The 21,160-nt window shown below is 37.4% G+C and overlaps 1 protein-coding gene across 1 annotated transcript in view; it reads left to right on the plus strand.

The window, feature by feature from the left end:
* Positions 1 to 21,160, plus strand: part of MALRD1 (MAM and LDL receptor class A domain containing 1) — a 956,759-nt gene that overhangs the window by 47,095 nt on the left and 888,504 nt on the right. Inside the window, exons 3-4 of the mRNA XM_064284901.1 lie at positions 14,791 to 14,885; positions 14,974 to 15,135. Of these exons, the coding sequence (XP_064140971.1) occupies positions 14,791 to 14,885; positions 14,974 to 15,135 (257 nt within the window). The remainder of the gene's footprint in view (positions 1 to 14,790; positions 14,886 to 14,973; positions 15,136 to 21,160) is intronic.

The following is a 21,160-nucleotide window of genomic DNA, read 5'->3' on the forward strand; positions in this document are numbered from 1 at the left end:
AAGATGAAAGGATATCTATCCAAGAAGCTCATCGAACCCCATATAAGATTGATCCAAAAAGAAAATCACCAAGGCATATTATCATCAAACTTGCCAAAACCAAAGATAAAGAGAAAATTTTAAAAGCAGCCAGGGATAAAAGAAAAGGCACCTACAAAGGAGAATCAATAAGAATAAGTTCAGACTACTCAGCAGAAACCATGCAGGCAAGAAGGCAATGGGATGACATATATAGAGCACTGAAGGAGAAAAACTGCCAGCCAAGGATCATACATCCAGCAAAACTCTTTCTAAATATGAAGGTGAAATTAAAACATTTACAGATAAACACAAGCTTAGAGAATTTGCAAAAACCAAACAAAAGCTACAAGAAATACTGAAGGAAATTGTTTGGTCGGAAAATCCATAATATCAGATACCAACACAACACCAGGTCACAGAACAGAACATCCTGATATGAACTCAAATAGGGAAATCACAAAAACAAAATAAGATTAATTTAAAAAAGAAAAAAATGCTCAAAACAGGGAATCATTGAAGTCATTATGTACAAGATTACAATCAAAAAGAGGAACTAAATACAGGAGGCATAGATCTTCCATATGGAGAGGAAAACAAGGCGATACAGGATGATACACATTAGGTTTTTACTTAGAAAAATAGGGGCAAATATTAAGGTAACCACAAAGAGGTCTAACAATTCCTAATTCAAAATAAGAACCAAGAAAAACGTAATGACACAGCAAACATAAACTTAACTACTATGAAAATGAGGAACACACATTTTAAAAAGAAAAACTTCTCAGCCCCAAAAAGTAAGTGGAAAAATGAAATTGTCAACAACACACACAAAAAGGCATCAAAATGACAGCACTAAACTCATACTTATCCATAATTATGCTGAATGTAAATAGAATAAATGCACCAATAAAGAGACAGAGAGTCTCAGACTGGATAAAGAAACAAGATCTGTCCTGCTGCTGCCTACAAAAGACACACCTTAGACTTAGAGACACAAGCAAACTAAAACTCAAAGGATGGAAAAAAATATATCAAGCAAACAACAATCAAAAAAGAGCAGGAGTGGCAATATTAATTTCTGACAAAATAGACTTTAAAGTTAAATCCACCACAAAGGATAAAGAAGGACACTACATAATGATTAAAGGGACAATTGGCCAGGAAGATATAACCATATTAAATATTTACGCACCCAATAACAGGGCTGCAAGATACATAAAACAAACTTCAACAGAATTGAAAAGTGAGATAGACACCTCCACAATTATAGTCGGAGACTTCAACACACCACTTTCGGAGAAGGATAGGACTTCCAGTAAGAAGCTCAATAGAGACACGGAAGATCTAATTGCTACAATCAACCAACTTGACTTCATAGACTTATACAGAGCAAGTCACCCAACAGCTGCAAAGTATACTTTTTTTTCTAGTGCACATGGAACATTCTCTAGAATAGATCACATATTAGGTCATAAAACAAATCTTTGCACAATCCAAAACATCGAAATATTACAAAGCATCTTCTCAGACCACAAGGCCATAAAAGTAGAAATCAATAACAAAAAATTCAGGGAAAAGAAATCAAATACTTGGAAGCTGAACAATACCCTGCTGAAAAAAGACTGGGTTATAGAAGACATTAAGGAGGGAATAAAGAAATTCATAGAATGGAACGAGAATGAAAACACTTCCTATCAAAACCTCTGGGACACAGCAAAAGCAGTGCTCAGAGGCCAATTTATATTGATAAATGCACGCATACATACAGAAGAAAGACCCAACATCAGAGAACTGTCCCTACAACTTCAACAAATAGAAAGCGAGCAGGAAAAGAATCCACCAGGCACCAGAAGAAAACAAATAATAAAAATTAGAGCTGAACTAAATGAATTAGAGAACAGAAAAACAGTTGAGAGAATTAACAAAGCCAAAAGATGGTTCTTTGAAAAAATTAACAAAATTGATAAACCATTGGCCAGACTGACTGAAGAAATACAGGAAACAAATAACCTGAATAAGGAATGAGATGGGCCAAAGCACAACAGACCCAACTGAAATTAAAAGTGTCATCTCAGATTATTACGAAAATTTGTATTCTAAAATATTTGCAAACCTAGAAGAAATGGATGGATTCCTGGAAAAACACTACCTACCTAAACTAACACAATCGGAAATAGAACAAATAAATAGACCCATAACAAAATAAGAGATTGAAAAGGTAATCAAAAAACTCCCAACAAAAAAAGCCCTGGTCCGGATGGCTTCACTGCAGAGTTCTACTGAACTTTCAGAGAAGAGTTAACTCCACTACTACTAAAGGTATTTCAAGGCATAGAAAATGATGGAATACTACCTAACTCATTCTATGAAGCCAGCATATCCCTGATACCAAAACCAGGTAAAAAAAACACCACAAAAAAAGAAAATTACAGACCTATATCCCTCATGAACATAGATGCAAAAATCCTCAACAAAATTCTAGCCAAGAGTATTCAACAACATATCAAAAAAATAATCCACCACGATCAAGTGGGATTTATACCTGGTATGCAAGGTTGGTTTAATATTAGAAAAACCATTAATGTAATCCACCATATGAATAAAACAAAAGACAAAAACCACAAACAAAAGACAAACACCCATGCATGAGAAAAAAAAAAAAACCTCTCAGCGAAATAGGAATAGAAGGAAAATTCCTCAACATAATAAAGGGCATCTATACAAAGTCAACAGCCAAAATCATTCTAAATAGAGAGACCCTGAAAGCATTTCCCTTGAGAACGGGAACCAGACAAGGATGCCCTTTATCACCGCTCTTATTCAACATTGTGCTGGAGGTCCTAAGCAGAGCAATTTGGCTGGACAAAGAAATAAAGTCATCCGGATTGGCAAGGAAGAAGTCAAAGTATCTCTATTTTCAGATGACATGATCTTATACACAGAAAACCCTAAGGAATCCTCCAGAAAACTACTGAAACTAATAGAAGAGTTTGGCAGAGTCTCAGGTTATAAGATAAACATACAAAAATCACTTGGATTCCTCTACATCAACAAAAAGAACATCGAAGAGGAAATAACCAAATCAATACCATTCGCAGTAGCCCCCAAGAAGATAAAATACTTAGGAATAAATCTTGCCAAAGATGTAAAAGACCTATATAAAGAAAACTACAAAGTACTACCACAAGAAACTAAAAAGGACCTACTTAAGTGGAAAAACATGCCTTGCTCATGGATAGGAAGACTTAACATAGTAAAAATGTCTATTCTACCAAAAGACATCTATATAAACAATGCACTTCCGATCCAAATTCCAGTGACATTTTTTAATGTGATGGAGAAACAAATCACCAACTTTACATGGAAGGGAAAGAAGCCCCAGATAAGTAAAGCATTACTGAAAAAGAAAAGAGAGTGGGAGACCTCATTCTACCTGATTTTAGAACCTATTATACAGCCACAGTAGTCAAAACAGCCTGGTACTGGTACAATAACAGGCACATAGACCAATGGAACAGAATTGAGAACCCAGGTATAAATCCATCCACATATGAGCAGCTGATATTTGACAAAGGCCCAGTGTCAGTTAATTGGGGAAAAGATAGTCTTTTTAACAAATGGTGCTGGCATAACTGGATATCCATTTGCAGAAAATGAAACAGGACCCATACCTCACACCATGCACAAAAACTAACTCCAAGTGGATCAAAGACCTAAACATAAAGACTAAAATGATAAAGATCATGGAAGGAAAAATAGGGACAACTCTAGGAGCCCTAATACAAGGCATAAACAGAATACAAAACATTACCAAAAATGACGAAGAGAAACCCGATAACTGGGAGCTCCTAAAAATCAAACACCTGTGCTCATCTAAAGACTTCACCAAAAGAGTAAAAAGACCACCTACAGACTGGGAAAGAATTTTCAGCTATGACATCTCCGACCAGCGCCTGATCTCTAAAATCTACATGATTCTGTCAAAACTTAACCACAAAAAGACAAACAACCCAATCAAGAAGTGGGCAAAGGATATGAACACGCACTGCACTAAAGAAGATATTCAGGCAGCTAACAGATACATGAGGAAATGCTCTCGATCATTAGCCATTAGCGAAATGCAAATTAAAACCACGACGAGATTCCATCTCACTCCAACAACAACAACAAAAAAGGCTGGCATTAATCCAAAAAACACAAAACAATAAATGTTGGAGAGACTGCGGAGAGATTGGAACTCTTATATACTGCTGGTGGGAATGTCAAATGGTACAACCACTTTGGAAATCTATCTGGCGTTATCTTAAACAGTTAGAAATAGAACTACCATACAACCCAGAAATCCCACTCCTCGGAATATACCCTAGAGGAACAAGAGCCTTCACACAAACAGATATATGCACACCCATGTTTATTGCAGCTCTGTTTACAATAGCAAAACCTGGAAGCAACCAAGGTGTCCATCAACGGATGAATGGTTAAATAAATTGTGGTATATTCACACAGTGGAATACTACGCATCGATAAAGAACAGTGACGAATCTGTGAAACATTTCATAACATGCAGGAACCTGGAAGGCATTATGCTGAGTGAAATTAGTCAGAGGCAAAAGGACAAATATTGTATAAGACCACTATTATAAGATCTTGAGAAATAGTAAAAACTGAGAAGAACACATACTTTTGTGGTTACGGGGGGGGGGGAGGAATGGAGGGAGGGAGAGGGTTTTTTTATTGATTAATTAGTAGATAAGAACTGCTTTAGGTGAAGGGAAGGACAACACTCAATACATGGAAGGTCAGCTCAGTTGGACTGGACCAAAAGCAAAGAAGCTCCTGGGATAAAATGAATGCTTCAAAGGTCAGCGGAGCAAGGGTGGGGGTTTGGGGACCATGGTTTAAGGGGACTTCTAAGTCAATTGGCAAAATAATTTTATTATGAAAACATTCTGCATCCCACTTTGAAATGTGGTGTCTGGGGTCTTAAATGCTAACAAGTGGCCATCTAAGATGCATCAATTGGTCTCAACCCACCTGGATCAAAGGAGAATGAAGAACACCAAGGTCACATGACAACTAAGAGCCCAAGATGCAGAAAGGGCCACATGAACTAGAGACCTACATCATCCTGAGACCAGAAGAACTAGTTGGTGCCTGGCCACGACCGATGACTGCCCTGACAGGGAGCACAACGGAGAACCCATGAGGGAGCAGGAGATCAGTGGGATGCAGACCCCAAATTCTCATAAAAGGACCATACTTAATGGTCTGACTGAGACTAGAGGAATCCCGGCGGCCATGGTCCCCAGACCTTCTGTTGGCACAGGGCAGGAACCATCCCCGAAGACAACTCATCAGACATGAAAGGAACTGGACAGTGGGTGGGAGAGAGATGCTGATGAAGAGTGAGCTAATTATATCAGGTGGACACTTGAGATTGTGTTGGCATCTCATGTCTGGAGGGGGGATGGGAGGATAGAGAGAGTGGGAAGCTGGCAAAATTGTCACGAAAGGAGAGACTGGAAGGGCTGACTCATTAGGGGGAGAGCAAGTGGGAGTACGGAGTAAGATGTATGTAAACTGATATGTGACAGACTGACTTGATTTGTAAATGTTCACTTGAAGCTCAATAAAAGTTAAAAAAAAAAAATTCTAGCCAAGAGTATTCAACAACATATCAAAAAAATAATCCACCACGATCAAGTGGGATTTATACCAGGTATGCAAGGTTGGTTTAATATTAGAAAAACCATTAATGTAATCCACCATAAGAATAAAACAAAAGACAAAAACCACAAACAAAAGACAAACACCCATGCATGAGAAAAAAAAAAAAACCTCTCAGTGAAATAGGAATAGAAGGAAAATTCCTCAACATAATAAAGGGCATCTATACAAAGTCAACAGCCAAAATCATTCTAAATAGAGAGACCCTGAAAGCATTTCCCTTGAGAACGGGAACCAGACAAGGATGCCCTTTATCACCGCTCTTATTCAACATTGTGCTGGAGGTCCTAAGCAGAGCAATTAGGCTAGACAAAGAAATAAAGTCATCCGGATTGGCAAGGAAGAAGTCAAAGTATCTCTATTTTCAGATGACATGATCTTATACACAGAAAACCCTAAGGAATCCTCCAGAAAACTACTAAAACTAATAGAAGAGTTTGGCAGAGTCTCAGGTTATAAGATAAACATACAAAAATCACTTGGATTCCTCTACATCAACAAAAAGAACATCGAAGAGGAAATAACCAAATCAATACCATTCACAGTAGCCCCCAAGAAGATAAAATACTTAGGAATAAATCTTGCCAAAGATGTAAAAGACCTATATAAAGAAAACTACAAAGTACTACTACAAGAAACTAAAAAGGACCTACTTAAGTGGAAAAACATACTTTGCTCATGGATAGGAAGACTTAACATAGTAAAAATGTCTATTCTACCAAAAGACATCTATATAAACAATGCACTTCCGATCCAAATTCCAGTGACATTTTTTAATGTGGTGGAGAAACAAATCACCAACTTTACATGGAAGGGAAAGAAGCCCTGGATAAGTAAAAAAAAAAAAAAGCATTACTGAAAAAGAAGAAGAAAGTGGGAGGCCTCACTTTACCTGATTTTAGAAACTATTATACAGCCACAGTAGTCAAAACAGCCTGGTACTGGTACAATAACAGGCACATAGACCAATGGAACAGAATTGAGAACCCAGGTATAAATCCATCCACATACGAGCAGCTGATATTTGACAAAGGCCCAGTGTCAGTTAATTGGGGAAAAGATAGTCTTTTTAACAAATGGTGCTGGCATAACTGGATATCCATTTGCAGAAAATGAAAACAGGACCCATACCTCACACCATGCACAAAAACTAACTCCAAGTGGATCAAAGACCTAAACATAAAGACTAAAACGATAAAGATCATGGAAGAAAAAATAGGGACAACCTTAGGAGCCCTAATACAAGGCATAAACAGAATACAAAACATTACTAAAAATGATGAAGAGAAACCAGATAACTGGGAGATCCTAAAAATGAAATACCTATGCTCATTTAAAAAAAAAAAATACCTTTTGCCGTACAATTGATTTGGACTCATAGCGACCCTATAGATGCTTATCTAAAGACTTCACCAAAAGAGTAAAAAGGCCACCTACAGATTGGGAAAAAATTTTCAGCTATGACGTCTCCGACCAGTGCCTGATCTCTAAAATCTATATGATTCTGTTAAAACTCAACCACAAAAAGACAAACAACCCAATTAAAAATTGGGCAAAGGATGTGAACACGCAGTTCACTAAAGAAGATATTCAGGTCGCTAAGAGATGCATGAGAAAATGCTCTCGATCATCAGCCATTAGAGAAATGCAAATTAAAACTACGATGAGATTCCATCTCACTCCAACAAGGCTGGCATTAATCCAAAAAACACAAAATAATAAATGTTGGGGAGGCTGCGGAGAGATTGGAACTCTTATACACTGCTGGTGGGAATGTCAAATGGTACAACCACTTTGGAAATCTATCTGGCGTTATCTTAAACAGTTAGAAATAGAACTACCATACAACCCAGAAATCCCACTCCTTGGAATATATCCTAGAGAAATAAAAGCCTTTACATGAACAGATACATGCACACCCATGTTTATTGCAGCACTGTTTACAATAGCAAAAAGCTGGAAGCAACCAAGGTGTCCATCAACGGAGGAATGGATAAATAAATTATGGTATATTCACACAAGGGAATACTACACATCGATAAAGAACAGTGAGGAATCTGTGAAACATTTCATAACATGGAGGAACCTGGAAGGCATTATGCTGAGTGAAATTAGTCAGATGCAAAAGGACAAATATTGTATAAGATCACTATTATAAGAACTTGAGCAATAGTTTAAACTGAGAAGAACATATTCTTTTGTGGTTAAGAGGGGGGGAGGGAGGGAGGGTGGGAGAGGGTTATTTACTGATTAGATAGTACATAAGAACTACTTTAGGTGAAGGGAAGGACAACACTCAATACAGGGAAGGTCAGCTCATCTGGACTGGACCAAAAGCAAAGAAGTTTCCTGAATAAACTGAATGCTTTGAAGGTCAGCGGAGCAAGGGCGGGGTTTTGGGGACCATGGCTTCAGGGGGCATCCAAGTTAATTGGCAAAATAAATTCTATTATGAAAACATTCTGCATCCCACTTTGAAGTTGGTGTCTGGGGTCTTAAATGCTAACAAGCAGCCATTTAAGATGCATCAGTTGGTCTCAACCCACCTGGATCAAAGAAGAATGAAGAACACCAAGGTCACAAGGTAATTATGAGCCCAGGAGACAGAAAGGGCCAAATGAACTAGAGACTTACATCATCCTGAGCCCAGAAGAACTAGATGGTGCCCAGCCACTACCCATGACTGCCCTGACAGGGAACAGAACAGAGAACCCCTGAGGGGGAGAGTAAGTGGGAGTATGTAGTAAGGTGTATATAAGTTTATACGTGAGAGACTGACTTGATTAGTAAACTTTCACTTAAAGCACAATAAAAATTATTTAAAAAATTTTTTGGTCGTGTATAGCTATGTTTCCCCCTCCTTTATGCTGTTAATGTTGCAAATTACATCATTATTCGCGTGCCCATCAACATTAAAGTAATTATAATTTTTGATATATGCAGTTGTCTTTTAGGTCAGATAGGAAAAAAAAGAGTTACAAACTGTCTTACTTATCTAGTTCAGCTGTAACAGAAATACCACAAGTTGATGGCTTTAACAAACAGAAGTTTATTCCCTCACAAGCAAGGAGGCTAGATGACTGGTTTCAGGGTGCTGGCTCCAGGGAAAGGCTTTCTGTCTTTGTTAGCTCTGGGGGAAGGTCTTGGCATCAATCTTCCCCTAGGTCTAGGAATTTCTCAGTATAGAGACCCTGGGTCGTTACAACACATAGTATAATCATATCAGATCACAGAATGGTAGGCAACCACGCAATACTGGGATTCACGGCCTACCCAAATTGACACACGTTTTGGGGGGGCAAAATTCAATCCATAGCACAAACAAAAAATATACTTATGGTGTATGTATACTTACTTGTCTAGTTAGCTTTTGCAGACTGTTTATTTCTTCGTGTAGATTCAGTTTAACTGTCTAGTGCCCTTTCATTTCAGCATGAATATCTCCCCTTAGTATTTCTTGTAGGGCAGGTCTGCTAACAAATTCTCTTCGTTTGCTTGGAAAAGTCTTAATATTTTCTTCATTTTTGAAAGATAATTTTGCCTAATACAGAATTTTTAGCTGACAGCCCTTTTTCTTTCAGCACTTTGAATATGTCCTCTCACTGCCTTGTTGCCGCCATAGTTTCTGATGAGAAACCAGCTGTTAATCTTATTTGAAGTTCCTTGTATGTCTTGAGTCACTTCTCTTTTACTGCTTTCAAGACTCTGTCTTTGCTTTTTTGCAGTTTATTATGATGTGTTCAGTGTGAATCTGGTTAATCTTATTCAGAGTTTGCTGAGCTTCTTGAGAGAGTGGATTGTTTTTTGGAAGGGTTCAGGCACTAGTTCTTCAAATATTCTTCATGCTTCATCTTTCTCTCCTCTCCTCTGAGATTCTCATTATGCATATATTGGTATTCTTGATGACATTCTACATGTTTCTGAGGTCCTGTTTATTTTTCTTCATTCTTTTTTTCTCTCCATAACTCAGACTGGATAATCACTAATGATCTATCTTCAATTTTGATGATTCTTTCTTCTGCTGGCTCAAATCTGTTTTTGAGCCCCTATAGTGAATTTTTTTTATTGAAGTCATTGTGATTTTCAACTCCAGAATTTTTGTTTGTATCTTTTTTTGTGTGATTTCTATTTATTGGTATTCTGTATTTGGTGAGACATTATTCTTATGCTTACCTTTAGATATGAATCCCTTTATGTCTTTGAATATATTTAATTTCACTGATTTAAAGTCATTGTCTAGTAAGCTCAATGTCTGGGATTTCTCAGAGACAGCTTCTGTTGATTGCCATTTTTCCTGTGTACAGACCATACTCCATAATCTTTCCGTACATATATATACATACACATATGTGTGTGTGTATACATATAACAATAACAACAAAAACCTAACCTGTTGCCGTTGATTCCGACTCATATTGACCCAATAGGACAGAGTAGAACTGCCTCTGTAGAGTTTCCAAGGAGTGGCTGGTGGATTCGAACTGCTGACCTTTTGGTTAGTAGCCAAACACTTAACCACTGCACCACTAAGAGCTCCATATATATGTGTGTGGGTACATGTGTTTTATATATATATATATATACACACACACGCACACATATATACGTGTGTGTAAAACCAAACCAATTGCAAGTCAATTCTGACACATAGCAACCCTATTGGACAGAGTAGAACTTCCCCATAGGGTTTCCAAGGCTGTAATCTTTACAGAAGCAGACTGCCATAACTTCCTCCTGTGGGGCGCCATGTGTTCTAATAGCTGACCTTTCATTTAGCAGCTGAGCTCTTAACTACTCTGCCACCAGTGTTCTCTCTCTTGCTATATATGTATATATACATGCGTATGTATGTGTGTGTGTATGTAACCCTAAACCAAACCAAAACCGTTGCTGTCAAGTCGATTCCAACTCATAGCAACCATATAGCAACCACAGGGTTTCCAAGGAACGGCTGGTAGGTTCGAACTGCTGACCTTTTTGTTAGCAGCTGAGCCCTTAACCACTACGCCACCACAGCTCAATATGTGTGTGTATATATGTATTTGTATGCATGTATATTTGGGAGCCCAGGTTCCATATATGTGTGTGTGTGTGTGTATATATATATATATATATATATATATATATATATATATATATATATATACACACCTGAACATTTTAACCAATGTAATGTGACAACTCTGGAAACCTTGTTGTCCTTACCCCCGAGTTTGCTATCATTCCTGTTTTTGTTTATATTTATTTTCTTTTGTTTAGTGACTTTTCTGAAGTAATTCTGTAATTCTTTGTGGTATACGGCCGTTGAAGTCTCTACTTCATTGAAGTGGCTCCTTCTAGTGGCTGCTGGGCTGTACTGGGAATATGTGTTTTTGTTTTTCAAAGTTTTTGTGAAACTGGGAAGTAGCCTATGGGATAAGGGTCAGTTAAAACACAATAAAACTCATTGTTTACTGAAATTTAGCAATTTTTCTTCCTTGGTTGCTGAAGAGCTTTGCTTAATTTCTAGAGTTCTGAAAAAGTTGATATCAACAGTTATCACCTGTATTTTTTTTTAATTGCTTTTTGTGGAGGAGGGAATTTTGGAGGTCTTTATTTGGCCATTTATGGAGTCAACCATATGATTAATTGTATATTTCTGCTCTCCTAAAGTGACCCACCTAGCCTTTTGTCACTAAAGCAGACATTAATTGACTTGGCAGCATTTGTTTAAAAGTTGCTCATAGTTATGAGGTATTGTCATTTGAGTGTGTCCTTTAAGAGGTAAAGTTTTGGCTGATACATTTTAGTTGTGTTGACCTTGTTAGTTTAATTAGTGGGTTCGAGACAAAAATTATGATTCAGGGGAAACGGAATTTAATCAATAGATAGAAATTACCATCTGGAAGGAATTTGTATCTAAGAATATTATTTCTTCTTAGTTATCTGAACCGAGCCATATTTCTGTCATGGATGAACACATTTTTTCTTTCCAAAAGTTTTGACATTTTAACATTTGCTTCTGGCCTTAGACCTTGTCATGATTATCCATTCCTATGTATCCAGTGCTGCAGTCTGATTTTTTTGGAAATGTCCTTAAAACTGATATTATATCATTGCTAAGATACTCCTTTTTTTTGAGTTCCTTTGAGCCAGTTGGTTACTCTGTAGCAAGCAATAGGATTTGTGTTTATTTTTCTCACATTCAGGCCCATAAACCACCTAGAACTTGAGAAATGGAGGAAATACAAGGCTGGCTAGTAGTTACGGAAAGGGAGATTGAAAATTCTACCTTATCTTTTCTGAGGATCAAAGTTGGTGGAATTCTCTGCCAGAGTTAGTGGATGTAGCTCTTAAAACTTGATTCAATTTTTGTTGCTTTCGTTTTTATATAATTCCCTTTTTATCAACAAACTTGGTTTATTTTGGGTTTTTACTCCAACACTTACCCAGTGACTGAGAAAAATATATTCTAAAAACCCTCTAACATTTAAGATTATAAATAAAAGCATACTGCGTGTTCTTATTTTGCCATTTTCGAATCGACATTTTATAACGAGATTAACTTAAATATATATATATTGCTTTTGTAGATGCAATCAGTCATAGGATGAGAATTTATGAATCATACAAACTCAAATGAATATGGTAGAGATTAATAAGAGACAATGGTGATGTGTGTGTGTGCATGCCTGTGCATCTGTGTTATATGTGTATTAGTAGGCAGCTTCAGGTGTAAGAAGAGAGAATATTGGATACATTTTTCGTTATCAGCTCCATCAATTCTCTTCTCGATGGTTAGAGGCAGTGGTAGGAAGAAGTGTCAGATGAGGAAATGGGCATGTGAGAAAATCATAGATCTGTATTTTCTTCCCATACTCAGACACCCTGACTAGAGCTCTTTGGAAAGCAAAAGAACTTTCCTTAATGTGTTATTCATCTCTAAGGAAAATTTCCACATATGAGTTAAAGAAATTCTGTACTCATACAATAAGGAGCATGGTAAAATGGAATGTGCATTAAAAAAATGTTTGCAATTGTCACTAAGTTGGAATTAAAAGTAGAAAACAGATATTGCTATTTAAAGGTATATTTTGAACACTTTTTTTTTTTTGGTCCAAATTACCTTACTTGACCAAAACAAATGTCAAAGGATTTCAGGCTATTTCTGAATTTTAAACTTACTTTCTACTCTAACCTGAAGATAAATCTTTATTTAACTTTCATAAAAAATCCAGAATAATTTACATTGCCATAATGCATATCAAATGACATGGTTTATGCTTGTAAAGCAGTCTACTTAAATATTTAAATATCGTTTATTTGTGTAAGCATTGAAAAATACTATTAGAAATGCTACTTTATTATTTAATACCTTAATGTGTGAAATATGATTTTTAAGACCAAATTTTTATAATAAATATGATTAATTATAGTAATTTTCTTGGTGAATGAAAATAATTTTTTCTGTATGTATCAGGGATGCTTTTTGTTAGCTAATATTTATAAAAAATATTCAAGGCTTGTTGAATGTTATTACCATTTGTAGTGCCAACAATACTATTTAAAACTTAAAGCAATATATCCATAGGGCTCCTTATGCTTCTTTGATTATTTAGTTGCTTAACGTGTTTTACCTGCTGACTATGAAGCAAGAGAAAACTAATGATAGTCTAATTATAGTCCGCTGATATCACCATGATACCAGTTCTTCATCCAAATTATGTCTATATAATGATTTTAGAGACTTCATTCTCAGAACAATTGTTTGTTATTGCAGTAATTTCAATTATACATTTGAGTGCATTTTTAAGCAGTCATTAATGTCATTGTTTTCCATTTAATTAGAGTGCAATTTTGGGATAGAAAGAGGTAAGAAAAGGTTGCTTAGATTTCATAATTTTACTATTGATTTTCTCAATGTTGTGACAGTTACATTTGATTTCCAACCTAGCTTTAAAATGCCGCTGAAGGCTCAGGTAGACATGTCATCATAACCATCGCCAACATAAATACTTTCATTTCTTTTTACGTATAGAAGCAAATCAAATAGAGTTGCTGAAAACAGTGGTACTCAGATTGTATGCTATAACCCTTGTAAAGCAACGGAAGAATCTATGAAAGAAATCCCAGGGAATGTTCAACATCTATTTCAAAGGCTTCTAAACAGTGAGAATCCAATGGGTCATAGCCAGTACTGCTGCCAGCAGGGAAGCAGAAGGGCTCAGAGCTGTTTCACCTAATTCTGGGAATATTTGGGACTGATTTATGCAACTCTTTCTGAATGGACAGGAAACCATTATCTCTTTTGAATTCTTCATTGGGTGCTTGTTTTGGTAGGCAGTTCCCAGTATGAGGGTTTTTCTGGATACTGTCTTTGCAGGGTTGTAATTTTTTATATTGTTAGCTGCCATTGAGGTAGCCCCTGAATCATGGTGTTTCCATGCACAATGGGCCAAACTGTCGTGACTCAATAGGGTTTTCATTGGCTGATTTTCAGAAGTATATCACCAAGCCTTTTTTCTTAATCTATCTTATTTTTGGAACCTCCACTGAAACCGGGTCAGCATCACTGCAATTATGTTACATGTGGTAAACTGGACTGTGGACTGTAGCCTGTAATAGTAGTATGTTGTTGTTGTGTGCCACAGAGTTGATTCCAACTCACAACTACCCTATAGAACAGGGTAGAACTGCCCCATTGGGTTTCCTAGGCTATAATCTTTACAGGAGCAGATTATCAGGTCTTTTCTCCCATGGAGCAGCTGGTGGGTTAGAACCGCAGACCTTTTTTGTTAACAGTTGATCACTTAACTATTGTCTCACCAGGGCCCCTCTAATAGTGATACAGGGAGTATAATCACACTTAGTTATTTCATTGGGGAAAATAACGAACTGAAAATATCAGACCATTTGCAAAAGCAATTGGTTGGCTATATTTTTCATTTTTAAGCAAAAATATATTGACCTAAATTGGATGTAGATCTGAACAATAGCCTGATGTCTTAAATACATTTGCCAGCAATCTCGCTGAATCTAACATACTGACTGTTATTTTTACAGCCCATTTCCTCTCATTGGTCACCAGATTAGATTCTACTTCCTCAAACTTAAGAAGCAGAATTTTCCTTCCGACTAATAAACAAAATGCTTGTCAGGTATTTAAAAGCACACTCTTTTAAAATATCTTTCACATTTGGGATATTCCTTATTATAATTGTTTGGACATTAATTATTTTTTCACAGGTTACATTTTATCACTTCTTTAGCCAAGTGAGTGGAAAATTAATGGTGGGTCTTCAAACTGCCTGTGATAGTGCTATTCAGCATTTGTGGCAAAACACAGCTGGGCTCAAAGATGCGTGGGAGAGAAACGTTATCAAAATCCATAGCTCACAGAGATTTCAGGTAAGTGTGTTCTATTCTCTAGCTATACCTCTGAATGAAAATTGATAAGATACAGATTTTTAACATGCAGTGAATTAAAAATAGGGTAACCACCCATCTCAGTTAGCTGAGAATTGAGGTGTTTAGAAGAATGCAGGACTTTCAAGTGCTAAACCAGAGAGTCTCAAGCAAATCAGGATGGTTGGTCACCCTAAAAGACACTTAAAAAAAAAAGATTTTGAATTTGTATGTATCAAAACCAAAGTTGATATACTTTAAGATATATTCATGTTCTTATCCCCAAAACCAACCCAAACCCAATGCCATCGAGTCGATTCCGACTCATAGTGACCCTATAGGACAGAGTAGAACTGCCTCATAGAGTTTCCAAGGAGCGCCTGGCAGATTCGAACTGCCGACCCTTTGGTTAGCAGCTGTAGTTCTTAACCACTACGCCACCAGGGTTTCCTGATGTTCTTATAACATGTGATAATTCAACATTTACTCTATGTGGGTGTAAAAACAGCATGGGGGGATGTCTGACCTCCTCCAACCCCACAAGGTGAAGGAGAACTAAAATCAACAGCCCAAGGATGATTTCTATGAGGTGGAGGTCAGATATGCCTCCTCTCTCTGCCATCTCTACCAGTTCTGACACTAACTATCCCTTCTGCAGCACTCTCTACTTCTCTGCTGGGTTTGATATTCATTGCAATAGCCACACAGAACTCAGACCACCCTCACTGTTACGGGGTTTATTAGGGAAGTAACAGTTACAATTCAGGATCAAAAACGCTTAGGATACAGTTCTTCCATCAGGATGGCCTCTTCTCAGTTGTGCTCGCAGGCATGCCTCTCACTGGCCCTCAGTTTCTGTCTAAAGGCACTCAGCTTTCTCTCTCCTTGGGCCAGAAAGCCCATTGTGTCATCTGCTGCTGCCAGTCTCTGCTGCTGGTCTCTCCTTCCTTGGTGGTGGTGGGCTCTTCCTCCCTGCTCTGGAATTCTCTCTCTTTTAAGGCAAACATGACCAATCCTCTTGGTCAGCCACAGTTACACTATCGCACAGTCACCCCGGTGGGAGTTACAAGACCTTAGCTAGAAAGGCCACACACGAAAGTAATTAATTGCATCACAGTAGGTTATTGGGTGTCAGTGGGCAAGGCCCTTATCATTGTCTTTGCCCCCAGGAGAATTCAAAGATGAATAATATGTAATGCCACTGTGCTTATAATGTCCTACTTAACTGAGCAGTATGATCTGACTTTCTAATTGTCTCCTTAATTTCTTGAACCCCTCCATTTTCCTCCCTGTTTTTCACTGTTTCATCATCCTCTTCCTTTTTATTTCTTTTTCTGAAGAATCATTTTTCTTTCAGACTTTTCTTATGCTTTTTAGAGACGAGAGTAGTGTTGGGAAATGAGAAAAGAGGCTGTTTGATTTAATTACTGATTTTAGATGCTAGTGAAGTAGAATAATTGTCATGTTTATTCCACAGCTAAATCCAAACTATTCAAAACAACCTTTAGTTTCCAAAATAATTTGGAGAATTAAAACCAGTGCAAGCCTATAAAAGACAAAGTTATTTATGCAGCCTAATAAAACTTAAGCATGGTAGATATTATCATCTAACGATTATTACGAGAGTTCTTAGATAATTATTGCCTATTTTAACATTTGGGACAGCCAGGCAAAATTCTGCAGTTAAAAACAAGATCTTAAAGCATTTTATCCTTAATGAATTTATTTCCTGAGACTAGTCTGTTGGCCAGTTTAGCCTAAGTAGTTTTCTTTAATCATCTATTAGAAGAACGATATAATAAATTTTATGTATTTGATATGGAGTAGAAAATCACCTGATATGTGATGAATTTGGCACTTGCTTATTTATAGGCATTGAATTGGATTGAATTTTAGCTTCAGTTATTTTGACTACCCAAGAGGAAAAGGATAGAAGAATGAGCAGGAACTCTGTTATAAAAGTTGAATTACAAGATACAGGAATGACACATTTTCTTAACTGATATGCCATAAGTTGACTATAACTTGAAATTTCCAGCCTTTGGTAAGCTAATTGGGGACCCAAAGAAGGGTAAAGAAATTCCATTAGCAGGTGGTTTAGTGATACTTAGCTGCTAGGATTTAAGAGAAATTCTATAGTTGGAACCCAACTCTGTAGTTTGAGGTTTCATGCTCTATTGATATCAGGATCAGGAGACATATTAAACTATCAGGCTTAAGACTGTTAAAGTCTTAGCAGGCTATTCATGTCTTTCTATGAATGATTGATTCATTTATTTAATAAAGACTTATTTGGAGCACTTGGGAGCCCTGGTGGTATGGTGGTTAAGAGCTACAGCTGTTAACCAAAAGGTTGGCAGTTCAAATCCACCAGCTGCTCCTGGAAAACCCAATAGGGCTGTTCTACTCTGTCCTCTAGGGTTGTTACGAGTTGGAATCGACTTAACGGCACTTTTTTTTTTTTCTTTTTAAGGCACAATGCAGAGAATGTTCACAGGCCCATAAACCAAAAAAAAAAAAAACCAAACTCACTGCCGTCGAGTCGATTCTGACTCACAGGGACCCTAAAGGACAAAGTAGAACTGCCCCCACAGGGTTTCCAAGGAGAGCCTGGTAGATTCGAACTACCAACCTTTTGGATAGCAGCCGAATTTTTAACCACTACACCACCACGGTTTCCCTCAGGGCCATAGTCAGAGAATATTTTTGACAGGTTGGGGAAGGAGATACTCTTTGTTTCTGGGCCCTGAAGGAGTCTGTGGCTTTGCTGGGGAGAGGTATGCAGAATGAGTACCCGAGAGCAGCAACAGTGCAGCTAATCTGCTATGGATGTTCAGGTGTTATTAAATGCGAGAGGAGTTTCTAGCTTATCTCTTAGATTTCTCCTCTTGGTCCTGTGTGTCTCCCTGTTTGTTTTATCAACAACAATAAAAGCAACAAAACAGAGCCAGGATTCCTTTTGAAGGAATTGAGTCCCATTGATGAGATTCTGAGGGATGAGCTTCTGAAATCCCTTTTCTCTCCATCCTTGCGTATATTTTATTGACTGAGATGGAAATCTTTTCTTTGTCCGTACTATGTTGTTATCTATAGATATCATTAAACTTTAAAATAGAACCAGTGGCAAAAGAGTCTTTAAACTATCTTTATCAAGCTTTGCATCTTTTTTAATGTAACTGTCCATATCTTCAGGTCAAGGTCTCTACCAGTAGCACAACAGAGAGTTGAATGTCGGGCAGAGTTGCAACCTGTTGAATCCTGTCGGTTAATCCTTTTAAAATCACTTCTTGGTTTTCCTCAGGTGCCCATTCCCAAATGGCACATCATAGAGGCTGATGATTAAATATGTACAGCAGCTAAATAGAAGACTTCAAACTTCAGAACATACCATCTCCAGGGCACTTCAGATGTAGCTGAGGCAGCAAGGTTATTCACTTGAGTGTTTTAAAATGCAGCAGTGGGTTCAACCCTAGCAGCGGCATGTGCGGTATATTAATTTGTTTCCCAAAATATTTCATTGCTGATATAAAAACAGTGCTAAACCCCAAAGGCTTTGTAAAAATTAGGAGAACCTATGTCACTATGAGTAGGAATCGACTCGACGGCACTGGCTTTTGGTTATGACTGTCTTGGAATGCTTCGGCTACACCAGTCTTTAAGATTGTAGGTACGTTTTAGTTCTGTCCTGTCAGCCAGTGGCCAGATTCTGGGCTGTAGGGACGTGCTGTGCTTGAAATACGGCCTGCTGCCATCTACTATCTCGTTCCTGAAAAGCTTTGTGAGAGGCTTCTTTGAGGGAATTTTGTAATCAGTGTCTTCAGACAATATCTGCGGCCTCATCAGTTTACAAGCCTCTAAGGATTATTCCTTTTCTGTGATTTCCCCTCCATGCTGACTTCCAGTGGTTTAAAGCGATTCATGTTTCCTTTAGAAATATCCAAAGATGAGATTTTGGTCCCAGCTGGACCCTGGCTTTGCAGGAGCTTTTAAGAAAGCTTTTGGACCTGGCTCTCACCTTGGGGCTTTATTACCTTCATCTGCAAAGTACCAGGTCCATCTGCTAATAAAAACGAAGCATGTTAATTTCTAAAGGAATACAGCTATGTAACAAGGAACGGTGATTAACCATTTAAAGTTAACAAGATGACCGTGTTTCAGAAAGTTTCTGAAAACATTACGGAGGAATAACCACTAGTATTTATTGAACACTTACTATGTGCAAGGTGCTATGTTCAATCCTTTTTATACATTGTTGATTCCTCAAGACAATTCTCTCGGGCAGAATTATAATTGACTGCCTTGTTCAGTGAGGTGCATGAGCTTTAGAGAGCTGAATTATCTGTCTAAGTCACATACCAGCTTAGAACCTACGGTAGTTTGGTTTCAGACCTTGAGCACTTAATCACTGAGCCACAATAATATTTTCTTTTTATCAAATTAAAAAAGTTACTAGGATATATACGACATGGGAGAGGAATAAAACAGCCTCCTCATTTGGTCTGATTTGTTGCATGGGCTCATTAAATCCTCTTTTGTCTGCTTTGCTGGATGAGAGAACAGCGTTAGGCTTTGCGTGATGCTGACTAACTGCAATCACATTTTTCAAAATTACAGGCATAAACAATTTTACTCTTGCCCTAAAGAATTCAAGGAGGCAAAGAATAAAGCAGGATAAACATATACCCGAAAATTAGTCCCAGATTTAAGTGAAACCACCCACCTATTTTTCTCTGGAAGGGTACTCATACATTAGTTTTATGGATTTTAATATGGGTAGGAAGGAATGAATTCTATTTTACTTAATACATCACTAATTATGGCTATCAAGTTGAATGTTTTCATTGTTAAACTGAGCAGTTGGTGCCTGAATTTTGAAAAGATAGTGATGCATTTTTAATACGGTATTATCTATTTGTAATTTCTTTAATATGCCATTTAGAAATGCCAGAGGGTTCCCAGCAGCCTCTTATTCAGAAAGAATAGACTTTATAAGGACAAAGGACAAGTTATTCATAAAACTGTATGTTATCTTAATTTAAAAAATTTTACCCTGACTCTTTTCAAAATCATAGTTTCAGGTATTTTTACCTTTTAATTGAAGAATGTTTACTATTGACAACATGGTGGGGAAAGAATCACTGTCATCTTTTTGTGTTTCAAGATGTTTGCTTGGGGGATAATAACGAACGTATACTACCAATGATGACAACTTTAGTACACTAAGGTGCTGCTTGGGTGGTACAAAGGGTTGACATGCTAATCAAAAGTTTTGAGGTTCAAGTTCACCAAGAGGTACTTTGGAAGAAAGCCTGGTATTCTTCTTCAAAAAATCAGCCATTGAAAACTCTATAGAATGCAGTTCTACCCTGACACACATAGATCCACCACGAATTGGAGTCCAGTTGATGGCAACTTTTTTGTTTTAACACAATAAATATAGCTATAAGAGTTTTATGTTGCTCAGCCACCTGCAGTCACAAATTCCTCTAAGATTTAAATCATGGAGCTTGAGCACTGACCCCTTGGCTCCATTCAGAGGCCATTTTCTCTTAGAATATTTAGGGTCAGGTGGATTTGTCTCATGTTTACTGCCGGGTCAATGCGGACCATGCCTGACTCCTATGATGTTGCCAAACTCCTAGTTTCAACTCTATTTTCTGCCTTGTGGTCTACTTTTTTGCTATGCACCCCACAACACTATCAAAATGAGGTGGCGGTCTGCAAAATGCATTTTCCAAAGTTTTGAAGAAAATAAGGAATGCTGTCACCACTTTTCTTAGGCACACCCATACATATGCCAATACAGCTTCCTGCAGTGGCCCTCCACAGCACCTGAAGTTTTACCATCATCCCGGGATTCCATTTTCTTCAGCTAATTCAACCCTTCCCTTTTTTCAGATTTCTAACCAAAATTCCTGGGTGTTTATTATATAGAAAATGAAATATTTTTGTTTAAATATTTTTAATTAGACTATCTACTTATCCCTGAGGGGACTTGACTTTTGTAGCCACATAGACCTTTCCATGA

This window comes from Loxodonta africana, chromosome 4 (assembly GCF_030014295.1).
Source record: "Loxodonta africana isolate mLoxAfr1 chromosome 4, mLoxAfr1.hap2, whole genome shotgun sequence".
NCBI lineage: Eukaryota > Metazoa > Chordata > Mammalia > Proboscidea > Elephantidae > Loxodonta > Loxodonta africana.